At 46.0% G+C, this 12,142-nt stretch overlaps 1 protein-coding gene across 3 annotated transcripts in view; it reads left to right on the top strand.

The window, feature by feature from the left end:
- Nucleotides 1-12,142, top strand: part of Bicc1 (BicC family RNA binding protein 1) — a 221,999-nt gene that overhangs the window by 192,853 nt on the left and 17,004 nt on the right. For 2 of the 3 annotated variants that reach the window (XM_057751430.1, XM_057751433.1), the window contains exons 9-15: nucleotides 961-1,092; nucleotides 4,713-4,899; nucleotides 6,498-6,659; nucleotides 7,582-7,778; nucleotides 7,900-8,032; nucleotides 8,821-8,977; nucleotides 10,699-10,861. In XM_057751430.1, coding sequence (XP_057607413.1) covers nucleotides 961-1,092; nucleotides 4,713-4,899; nucleotides 6,498-6,659; nucleotides 7,582-7,778; nucleotides 7,900-8,032; nucleotides 8,821-8,977; nucleotides 10,699-10,861 — 1,131 coding nt within the window. The remainder of the gene's footprint in view (nucleotides 1-960; nucleotides 1,093-4,712; nucleotides 4,900-6,497; nucleotides 6,660-7,581; nucleotides 7,779-7,899; nucleotides 8,033-8,820; nucleotides 8,978-10,698; nucleotides 10,862-12,142) is intronic. The other variant, XM_057751431.1, reaches the window with a different exon arrangement.

The raw sequence follows: 12,142 nt of genomic DNA, 5'->3' as shown, positions 1-12,142 counted from the left end.
GGATGCTTGAAAAAGTTCACAGATTCATACTCCTACTCTGACCACACCTGCCAAAAGTATAAATGTATTTTGAAAGTACTATTATCCAATAGTGAAAGAAGGGAAAATGATATTCAAAGGTTTTAACAACTTTTTTTCCTATCTATACAAAAGTCACTTTTGTCAGTGAAGAGGCACAACCTGCTTCATTTAGATCCCAGTGTGTTCAGTGTTGTCTAATACATCTGGACAAAATCCAGCAACCAAGGACTTGAGCTGAGCAGCATTCCATGAAGGAGGAAGAGAAGTTTTGTGGCCCCTGGCTGTAGACAAGGAGGGCTAGGAAGAAATGAACATAGAAAGCCAAGCTAGCTTCTGCAGCGAAAAAAGTTATCGAAGGCCGGAGTAGTGGTTCACTGCTCATGCTGGGAAGGGGCTAGCTATAGCTTCAGCTTCCTTAGAAGGGGCCGTTGAGAGACCTCAAGTGATGCATAGACTCCATCTGAAGGACATTGAGAGTTGGCGCTGGCCTGGACCTAGACAGTTCCGGGCCATGCATGTCTGTGGCAGCCAAAGTGGAGGTTGTTAAACAGCAGTTGAGTTCTTGTTCAGGATGCAATAACATGGCTCCCCATAAGTCACAGAGCAAGGAGGGGCACACAATCTGAACCTTGGAGTGGGGGAAAAAATGCTTTCGTATCATTGCTAATATAACTGAAATCAGACAGTGAGGGATTTTTCCAAAGTAAACATCAGACTAAAAAAATTAATAAATTCATGACAAACCCTTGAGCTTAACATACACAGTTTCAGTCTCCCAGGAAGCCTCCTGCCCCTCACCTTGGTCCCACGCCATCCATCCTTGTTGGGAAGGTGTGAATCTTATTTAGTTTTAATATCCAACAGTGGATGCTTTATTGGTAAGCTTGGGTGCCAGGTGCTACGATGACTGGCTCCTGAGATTCCTGCTGTCTTTTCTAGGGGTGTCTTCCTCTTGTGCTGATGTTTGATATGAAGGAAGACATTGAAGTGGACCCACAGTTCATCGCACAGCTGATGGAGCAGCTGGATGTCTTTATCAGTATTAAACCAAAGCCCAAACAGCCAAGCAAGGTTGGTTTGGCGTCTGCGCCCAGGGAGGCATCTGCAATGCCGTTATCTTTGGTTTTTCATTTACGGGGAACTAATTTCTAATATGCATGTTAGTATATGTTTGCTTATAACAGTATACATTTGTAGCAGTGTACTTAATTATCTTTCATCATTTTATCCATGTTTATTTTTTTTGGAGTTCTAGTAACCATTATTTTTCTAAAGAAATGCATGAGAAAAAGTCTTTTTTTTTCTTACTTTGTGATTTTAGCGGGAAACCAGCCAAACCAATCAGTAAATAGGCTAATGAAATGAAGACTGTTCTCAGAAAACGATGCACTAATGGCCAGCAAACGTAAACATGTTCGGCCTCAGTAACCATCAGAGAAATACAAATTTAAGTTACATGAAGATACCATTTCACCCAGTCAAAGCAGCAGTCAGCCAGAAAATGATGAAAGCAGACGCTGGTGGGGAAGTGGGCAGAAGGGAGTGCTTTCACGCTGATGGTGGGAATACATAAACTAGTCCAGCCATCCTGGAAGTAGATACAGAAGTTCATCGGAAAGCCAAACTAGCCCTACCATATGAATGAGAGACGTACCACTCCTGGGTATTCCTCAGTAGGACGCTCAATTTGCAGTCAGCTAGCTGTAGACTTTACTTAATTGCTAGGGAATAGCTAAGGCGACTTATGTGCTGTGTATGTGTGTGTATGTGTGCACGTATGTTTATATATGTGTGCATGTGTTTGTGTGTACTAATTCAGATCAACTTGTGGAACATTGCCAGAACTCACTGTGTGCCAGCCGCTGTGCTAGCCTCGCAGAACAGTTAGCTGCCTTTTGTGTCCCATTCTTTTCTTTCTTAAAGGGCCACAAGTAATGAAAGGGCTCAGTCTCTTGAGCGCTTTCCCCGCCCCAGGCTGTAGAGACTTGGTGATTCCATGGACAGTAGATGTGCAGTGAGAGAAATCGGATATTCAGTGCCGGCAAGAAGGCGAGGAGAGAGGAGCATCCAGACGTTAGTACTGTGGAAATGGTTGCAGCCCCTTCGCAGGGCATCCTGGGATCCTGTGATTGCACCGGTGGCTGTCACTCTCAGCCACTGTGTAACTACTGTATAGGCTGATCAGGGAGGGACGATAGAGTGAAAAAAACTCCTAGACTGGAATGACATGTTAGGTGGCACTGTTTACATGCTGATATTTTCTAAATCGTGAAGCATTGGCTGATGTGGGGGTTGGGGACACCCCAAATTCACCACTAGGAAGGAAAGTAGGATTAGGAACTCATCTGGGGGATGTTAGCAAAGTCACAGAGAATGCCTTTGTTCCAGGTCATAACTATGACAATGGTGTATTATTCCTGATTTTTTTCCTAATATTTAAAAACTTAAAAGATTTATAAACCGTAACCGTGGGAAGTTTTGAAGTTCGTGGAATGCTTTGAAGAAAAGAATTCCAAACAACTGCATTTTTAAACTTTTTATGCTAGTTTTTATTGCTTTATAGAGTCCAGTGAACCTCGTTTGGCATTATACAGTTTGGCATTACAGAAACGTGGACTCATTGCTTTAGTGTCCTGTAGTGTATCATTGGGTGAAATCAAACCAGGAAACGTCTTAATCTATTCGGGCTGCTGTAGCAACGCCACAGATCAGGCAGCCGTAGATGACGGAAGTCGGAAATCAAGGAAGCTAGCAAGCACAAGATTGAGACTGGACCAGATTGGGTGTCAGGTTAGGACCTGGTTCCCCATTCACTTGTGATGCTGTCTCACATAGAAAGGCTGTCTTTCTCTCTCCCCCCTCTTTCTGATTTTATTCATTTTTTTGTGTGTGTTGATGTGTGTACACACATGCATGCATCTGAATATGTATGTGTGTGTGCATATGTATGTGTGCATGCATGCATATATGCATGTGTGTGTCCACATCCACATGTGGAAGCCAGAGAAGGATGCGCAGATGGTCTTCTCTTTCTACCACATGATCTGGGGTCAGAGATTTAGAAATCTGCCTAACTTTCCATTCTAAAATTTCTAAACCATAGATGGCATCTTTTGTGTGGAACGGTGTGTGTGTGTATCATATGTGATTTCTACATGAGTAAATGTAATATTGTGTGTGCAACTGGGAGGGGGGGCAACAACCACATCTCCTTTCAGAGAGAACCTTAAAAGAAAATCTAGCCCCGATTCTGGGTAAGATGGAGTGAGTTCAGAGTTTGAGACTAGGCCATTGGTTTTGGACATTATGAAGCCTCACCAGCTTGACTAATGTAACTTCAGTCACCATCACAATCAGACTGAGAGAAAGGCTTGTCCATACAAAGATAGAAGCAAGACGAATTCCAAGAGCTCAGGAGAAAATGAGCATCTGTCAGGCTGGACAGCCTGCTCAATGGCTGGATTCTGACTACCACTTCAACTGCTTTCTGAGTCAGATTTTCCTTACTGCCTCTGTGTGTGTGTGTGTGTGTGTGTGTGTACTTATATATGCTTAGAAACAGAAATATATATATTGTAGAATAGAATTATATATGTATATATAGCATATATACGCAGGCAGTAAGGAAATACACACACATCGTAAGATTTGCCATAGGTGTTGTCTGAGGGTGGGGGTGCCTGGAGGTGTGTTAGCTAACCATCAGACCATGTATGCTAAAAACAAGCTACTGTTACCATGCAGCCTATATGTGGTAATGGGTTTCATTTGACTTCTGCAGGTCTTGGGGGATAAGGAGGTGGACTTTAGTATGAAGCCCAGAGGCTGTGTAGTAGGACAGGGCTTTGACACCAAGAATTTACTAAATCCCCAAGCATCTCTGGATAGGAATCCCAACCTCTATAGGTTGGATGGGAATTGTAATCTGTGAGCTGCCTGCAACAGTGCACACACACACACACACACACACACACACATAGCAAGTGTGTGCTGCCTGTAACACTACGCGCACACACACAGTAGGTAGGTAGGTGCTGCCTGCAACAGTGCACACCCCCCCCATACACACAGAGCAGGTGATTGCTACCTGCAACAGCGCGCACACACAGTAGGTAGGTGCTGTCTGCAAAAGTGCACACACACATACACACACCACACACACAGCAGGTGAATGCTGCCTGCAACAGTGCATACACACATACACCCCCACACACACATACACACTGAGAAGGGGGGTGCTGCCTGCAATAGCGCACGCGCACACACACACACAGCAGGTGGGTGCTGCCTGCAACAGTACACACACACATACCCCCCCTACACACACACAGAGCAGGGGGGTGCTGCCTGCAATAGCGCGTGCACACACACACAGAGCAGGTGAATGCTGCCTGCAACAGTGCACACACACATACACACACCCACAGAGCAGGGGTGCTGCCTGCAACAATGCACGCATGCACGCACGCACACACACACCCACAGAGCAGGGGGGTGCTGCCTGCAACAGTGCACGCACAGTAGGTGGTAATTAACGGTTTGCAGCTTTGCCAAGAGTGGCAGAGGCAGAGGCTGATTGAAGGTGGTATTCGCCGTCCTGTGGGCGCCTCATTTGCATTTTCATTACCCCCTCCATTCATTGTATACTACCCCAGTGTCACCTTTCTCCCCCCCATTGTGTGTTTTCATAGTCTGTGATTGTGAAAAGTGTTGAGCGAAATGCCTTAAATATGTATGAAGCAAGGAAATGTCTCCTCGGACTTGAAAGCAGTGGGGTCTCCATAGCAACCAGTCTATCCCCAGCATCGTGCCCTGCCGGCCTGGCATGTCCCAGCCTGGATATCTTAGCTTCGGCAGGCCTTGGACTCACTGGACTAGGTATAAAGTTTATTATTACCACTGGGAAAATGCTTATCTGCTTCCCTTTCTTTCTACCCATTGTGCTGTGTGTCTCAATGCTGTTTTCTTCTCAGAGCCCCAGGGCGGGCTGAAGAGCAACAGGACCTGATTCATAGTCTTGTTTTTTGTTGTTGTTTGGCTCTGTGGATTTGGGCTGCCCAGATTCTCCCTGTGTTGGCATAAATAATCACAGGCTGACTGCTCTTATTTTCAGTGGCTGTGTTTGTTCTTCTAAATTAAGAATGCCACCGGATTGAAGGGAGCAGGCTGACTCTGATGTGTGTGTTTGCTCTCTCTGGCTTTTGCAGTATTGCCCTCCCTCCCTAGAGATAAAGATTATCCAGTTTGTTCCAAAAAGTAATTGTAGATTTGGAGGGCGGCTGGAGAAGGGGAGGGGAGAGCCCCTGAACCCACCCCCAGGGTTAGGCTTGATAAACCCAAGGCCACTAAGGAGAGCAAGCTAGCTCACACCACTCACAAGGCTTAGGTTGTTAGGAAAGCAGAATCTTTGCGGGTCTTGAGGCAGGAAAAAAAATTCAATATCTTTTAAATTTATTTCTTTTCACTTTAAAATATATAGTATTATGAGCTGTGTTATAGCTCAATGATAGAGCACACATATGAAGACCTAGGTTCAGTCCCCAATACTGAAAAAAGTAATGCGTCCATAACTCGTTGGGGCTCCAAACTGCCATACTTGAACACTACTACAGTAATGCAGGCTCTTTGCCAACCAAAGCCACCACACAGCCCAGCTGCACAGTGATGCATGCCGGAGAACTTAGCGGGAGCCAACCGTTGTGTTCTAGTTGAGCAACCAGGTGAAGAGGCAGAGTCCCTGAGTAGAGGAGAGGGTCTCTCGACCACCCATCTCCGGTAACACCGGCACCTGTGAACTTCCAGAAACACATAGAAGTGAACAGTTTTAGCTTAGCAATCCCAGATTCCCACCAGAGAATCTCATCAGTTACAGTGAGCATGGGATACTTGAAGCATAAATCAAAGCCAGCACGTTTCCTAGGCAAATGTTAGTCGTTGGATCGGAGCCCAAAGAAGTCAGCGTGTGCTCAGACGTGCAGAGAACCATCTGGCAGTGCCTCCTCTCTGCTGAGTACCAGACAGCCAGTCTACTGCAGGAAAGGCGTCCCTCAGTACGGCCAGGTGTGAACGCTTGGAAAGGGATTTGTTGGGAAGCCGATAACATGTGACTTGGAGAAAGAAAATAGGGCTTCCTCTTGAACAGGGGTTTGTCCATCCAGGCTTGTCAGCAGGCTTGAGTCTAGTAGTCCTCCGTGCACCTGACTGCTGTGTTCGTTTGGACACATCTGTCTTGCCATTCTTGTGGCATCTATTGTCTATCTGAGCATGAGCAAATTCCTACGTTGGAGGTGTGAAAAGAGACATTCTCACAGGAATATCTGAAGTAACGTTTTTTGAAAGAAAACCTGTCACCTGTGTTTGGCAGATTAGAAAGTGTCGGATTTTATTGGTGCTCATTCCAAAAGACAATATGAAGGCTGTCGCTATTTCAGAATCTTGGACTTGGGTATATTGATTTGAGTTTTCACTACTTCCAGGTCTATTGGGGCCCACCACCTTGTCACTCAACACTTCAACGACCCCAAACTCACTCCTGAACGCTCTCAACAGTTCAGTCAGTCCTTTGCAAAGTTCAAGTTCTGGTACCCCAAGCCCTACACTGTGGGCGCCCTCAATCGCTAACACTGCAAATGCCACAGGTAAGTGTCACTTAAGGATGACCAAGAGGTGTGCTTTCTTAGGGAAAAAAAAAGTATTAAAAATAAACCACAAAAGTATTTACAAAGAATTCCATTTCTTCAAGTGGAAATCACCATCCAAAGCATGCTCTAGCCCAAAGGAAGTCTCCCGCTGTGTAAATTAGTTAAAATGAGGCTCAGAAAAGCCAAGAACTTTTCATGCGAGCATCACATCATCTGCACAGGCGATAAACAGGTTAGGAAAAGCAGCCTGATGCTCAGGGCACAATGGCCAAGGCCCATGAAGGTTACAAACTGAACGTTGCAAACAGTTCTGCCCGAAGGAGCTATTTCTGAGTCAGGGGCCCAGGTTCAGCCTCCCTGCTCTTTTCCCCTGTGCTGTGAGGGGCTGGAACAAATAAAGTTGGAAGTGGTACCTCATTTTAACATTGTTTTTCTTTAAAGAAAATAGTCATTTATTTTTGTGTGTGCACATGCCAAGGTGCACATGGGGAGGTCAAAGGACAACTTGCAGCACGTGGGCCCCAGGTATCAAACTTAGGTCATCAGACATGGAAGCCAGGGCCCTTACTTATCCACTCACCAGCCTCTGTTTATGACTTTTTTTTTAAATAAAAGATTTGTTCATTATGTATATAGTATTCTGCCTACATGTGTGTCTGCAGCCCAGAAGAGGGAGTCAGATCCTATTATAGATGGTTGTGAGCCACAATGTGGGTGCTGGGAATTGAACTCATGACCTCTTAACCACTGAGTCATCTCTCTAGCCCCTGTTTATGATGTTTATAGCAATGTTAAATCTGTTTACAGCGATGTGAAGTTATTCTGAATTCACAGAAAGAGAAGTTTCTTCTTTTTCTCAAACGGAACAGTCACTTCAAGGTTGTTCCCTGTCTAACACCGTCTTCCTGAATCACCACAGGCTTTTCTGCTATACCACACCTTATGATTCCATCTACTGCCCAGGCCACCTTAACCAATATCTTGCTGTCTGGTGTGCCCACCTACGGGCACACAGCCCCATCTCCCCCACCTGGCCTGACTCCTGTTGATGTCCATATCAACAGCATGCAGACAGAAGGCAAGACCATCTCGGCCTCTTTAAACGGACATGTGCAGGTAATACCCTTCCGTGAGGTGGGGTGGTCTGTGCTTTTGGCAAGAGAGGAGCTACTGGAAACCTATTTTTGTGTCCACAAGTTATTTCTAAATTGTGTTTTTATCTTATTTATGATTTCAGCCTCCAAACATGAAATATGGGGCGCTGTCCACTTCATCGCTTGGGGAAAAAGTGCTGAGTGCCAGTCACAGTGATCCATCCATGCAGACAGCTGGGCCTGAGCAGGCTTCTCCCAAGGCAAACTCTGCGGAAGGTTGTAGTTTTCAGACTGACTTGTAGCTTGGATAAAGGGACACCCCACTCTGGGTCGGGGAGTGGAGTCTGCAGGGTTTCTGAGTTGGTTTCATTAACCAATACTCTACCTCAACTATGAAGAGTCAATGTCTTGCATGCAGTTCCAAAGACCGTGATAAATGAATGGCCTGAAGGGTATTTCCCACAGAAACACCACTTTTCCATTGTCGTGTAATGGGAAAATGTCATACAAGTTCACCCCCTAACAATCTTGAAGAAACATGAGTTGGGTGTGTCGTTCATTGGAAGAGCGTATACCTAGCATGTGTAAGGCCCTGGGCTCAGTTCCCAGCACTGGGGAGGAAAAAAAAAAGGACCAAATTTAGGGTTTAGGATATAGCTCAGTGGTAGACTTGTCTAGGGTGCCCAATGCTTTGTCGACACAAGTACTGGAAAAGGGACCTACATGGTGAGGGAAAGGAAGCTGGGAAACACGAGGGCCCCCCAATGTTCATTTGTGAGTACATATCTCCTTTAGTCCCAACAGCCTTCATGGAACACATGGGCCCCACTGATGTTCCTAGGTAAATGTATATTCCGTGTATTCCAGTCTCCAGGAAACACCAGGGTCTTCCCTTTAGGTTGTGTTCTGGCTATAGCCTGAGCTTGCCGAGGTGTGCTCTCTGTGCAGGTGAGAGCACAATTAGGATTCTGGAGATGGCTCTCCACAGAGACGGGTTTTCACTTCCCATCATGGCCGATATAAGGTGACATTTTGGTTCTTCTCCTTTCCCTGTCCTCTTACAGGCTGCAATGATGCCTTCGTTGAAGTGGGCATGCCTCGAAGTCCTTCCCATTCTGGGAATGCTGGCGACTTGAAGCAGATGCTGGGTCCCTCCAAGGTCTCCTGTGCCAAGCGGCAGACGGTTGAGCTTCTACAAGGCACGAAGAACTCACACCTGCAGTATGTATGCTCATCTTGACGGGAGGAAAGGATGGAGGAAGAACTGGCTTTGAGCTCAGTGGTTAAGACTCTAACCCAAGTTGGGTTAGATTTCATCGTGAGCATTTCCAAAAATTCCCTCTTACAATTTTATTTTAAAAACTCAATGAATGACCTATCTTCACCCTTGCCCCTCTTCGTAGTCTTTCCCCACCCCTCATTGAGTTACCGGGTTTCTAGCTGCATCCTTAAAACCATCCTCTTGCTCGGAACCTCAGAGACATTCTGTGCTCTTTGGCAATGAGGAGGGGGCAGTTTTCAGGCTCTGTTCCTGCCTTAGACAGTTTCCAGCAGTGACCCCACCTCGGCGGGTGTTGGCAGGGACTCTCAAGCTGTGGCTCCCTTCTCTCTAGCCCATGAGTTTTATTAGCAGGAACTCCTCCTTGGGCAGTGTTTAGAATTGAGGTATCCTTAGATTGCCTTTTATTTTTCTTCGTTCTCTCTCGGGAAAAACCTGCCCAACTAGTTGATTTTTCTCTTCCATCTTCTTAGTTCTCGACTGTCTTTAGGAGTAGCTTTATAAAAAGATTAACATATATATCTCCTTACTTCCTGCATTGCTTACTAAAGCCACTTTATTTCATAAACTGGACTCATTGCACCCCATTCTGCTTTACCTGTTTGTCATTTGTGGGTGCTAATTCCCCCAGACAGGCATTCTCGGGTGTATGTTCCTCAAGCGCTCTGCTTCCGACTCTCTTTTGAATCTTTGTCTCTAGTGCCTTTTGAACCTTCTCCTTTTCTCCATCCTGGATGAGGCCCCGGCTTGCAGCACTGTCTCCCCCACCTGCTCCCACCAGTATGGCCTGCCCTTTATTTAGCTCTACTGACTCTCCCTGAGGCGCTGTGGCTCCAGCAGTCCCAGTGATGTGATCCTGGGTCCCTTCCCTTTCACCTGCTCTGCCGTCTGAGTTGCTGCTTTCCTGGCCCTTAGCCCTAGTGAACTTGAAAAGCACCTTTATTTCTAGTTCCCATGTCCTCAAGAAGCCTCTGTCAGCATCTGTCAGGCGGAGTGTATTGCTCATGTCTTAACTTCTGACTTGGGAACCGGATAGGTGATTGGTTGTAATTGAACAAAACATCCCATTTTTGGCTTAAGGTATATCCTGATGCACCATGGACTCTCACTCTGGTATATTGTCCATTATAAGCACCACGTGATACTCTGCTCATTCCCTAACCAAGCTTTGGAGAATATTTACTTATTTTACTTTCCTTCATAACCAGTATCACATGCATGTCACATGTGATAGCTATCGTCTGTCCACCTTCAGGCTTATCAGGCTGCGCTCAAATTTTGCATGAATCCTTGGTGTCTGCTTGATGTACAAACATCAGAAATCTTTTCTGTACCTCTGTGCCCTATAGACCACAAGTAGAATACCATGAGGACTTCCAATAGTGTGGGTACCTATTTTTGCAAAACAGTTTCAACTCTGGTTCAAAACCCAGAAGCACCCTAGGGCAGTGACCTTGGACAAGCTCCATCCATGTCATCCAGTGGGGTGACAGCATCACCTTTGTCTCAGCGTTGCTGTGTCATGGCATTGCTCTGAGGGTGGAATGAGATGACACATGTAAGCATGTGACGGCCCAAGCACACACAGTGACCGTGCACAGGGGACACGTGCGGCCTGTCAGTATGCCAGGTGGAACAGTGAACTTCTGACTCTCTCTCACAGCAGCACTGACAGATTGCTCTCAGACCCTGAACTGAGTGCCACAGAAAGTCCCCTTGCTGACAAGAAGGCGCCAGGGAGCGAGCGTGCAGCTGAGAGGGCAGCTGCCCAGCAGAACTCGGAGAGGGCCCGCCTGGCCTCGCAGCCACCGTATGTCCACATGCAGGTAATGCAGGTGCTGCCGTAATACAGGCACTGTGGTAATGCAGGCTCTGCAACAGCAGTCATGCAAGGGCAAGGCGCTGGGCCAGACATGCAAGAAGCAGGGAGTGTTCAGGAGATGCACAGATGCTAGTCTACTCTCCTGCACCCTGGTCAGTGTGAAACTCAGATATACAGGAGTTTGGATTGGTTTTATATGAAAATTAAGACCTAAGTGCAGGATTTAGATGAAGTAAAAGTGACTCTTGAAACTAGTAAAAGGGTCATCTGTGTTAGCGGTCACCTCAAGCTTTATAGACATGTAAGAGATGATGGTTCTCTTAGAGAAGTAGATCTCATTCTCTGGCTTGGAAATACAGATAGTCAACTTGGTGCTCAAAATGGCTACGGAAAGAGCGATTGTGGAATGTGAATTCTTTGGAGGACCATGCAAAATGGTGACAGTGGTGTGGTTTAGGTGTTGGTGACGGCTTCAGCTTCCTCAGCCCTGGCTTATTACCCTGTTCATAGCGTGACTTGGGGCAGCTTCCTGAGCAGGGGAATAGGCGTCTGATCTTCACGTATACGTGGGTGAGAGGCAAGGACTTAGTGTTTTGAGGGTTAACACACACCTACACTTTTTACTTCCTGCACCAGCATTACTGGGAAAGAGCATCCACCCTAAAATGCCTTATTGCTTTCTTCATCCCCACCACCTCGAAAAAGTCACAAAACCCTAGAAACAAAAACAAAACACAGCAACAAAAAACAAAAAGAACTACTAGGTTTCATTAATTCATGGAACTAAGTGACACTGTTTTTATTCCAAAGTACAATTCAGTCCTACTGGTTTTATTATTTTTTTTAATACTTTTCATTTGAACATTTTTTGAGTCTTGAAGTGGATAGAATTCATAGCTCCCATAATGCATCAGTCCTAAAAGGAAACTACCAAGTTCCTTTTATGACCCTTGAGGGTTTGTGCATCTGATGGCTGCCATCCTCTTCCCCGCCAGCTTTGGGTCCCTGAGAACAAATTCCATGGTTCGTGCTTGTAGGTTGGATGACAATGTTCTCACTGGTGACTCTTTAACTAGATGTGTTTATGCCATTAGGGGAAAGCTGGCTCCCAAATCACCAGGAAATCTGTGAGAGTCATTAGGGAGATTTGGCATGAGACACACTGAAGACTTTTCTCATTCTGTGTCTGAAGACCGTGCCCATCTCCTTACCACCCTAGGGGTGTGGTCTCTCTAGCAGCTTTTCACTTAACTCTCGTCCTCAGTCCTCCAGAGACTGTTGCTTG

Source organism: Chionomys nivalis, chromosome 19, assembly GCF_950005125.1.
Source record: "Chionomys nivalis chromosome 19, mChiNiv1.1, whole genome shotgun sequence".
Classification (NCBI taxonomy): domain Eukaryota; kingdom Metazoa; phylum Chordata; class Mammalia; order Rodentia; family Cricetidae; genus Chionomys; species Chionomys nivalis.
Note: the sequence above shows the minus strand (reverse complement) of the source record. Positions and strands in the feature narration are given on the sequence as shown.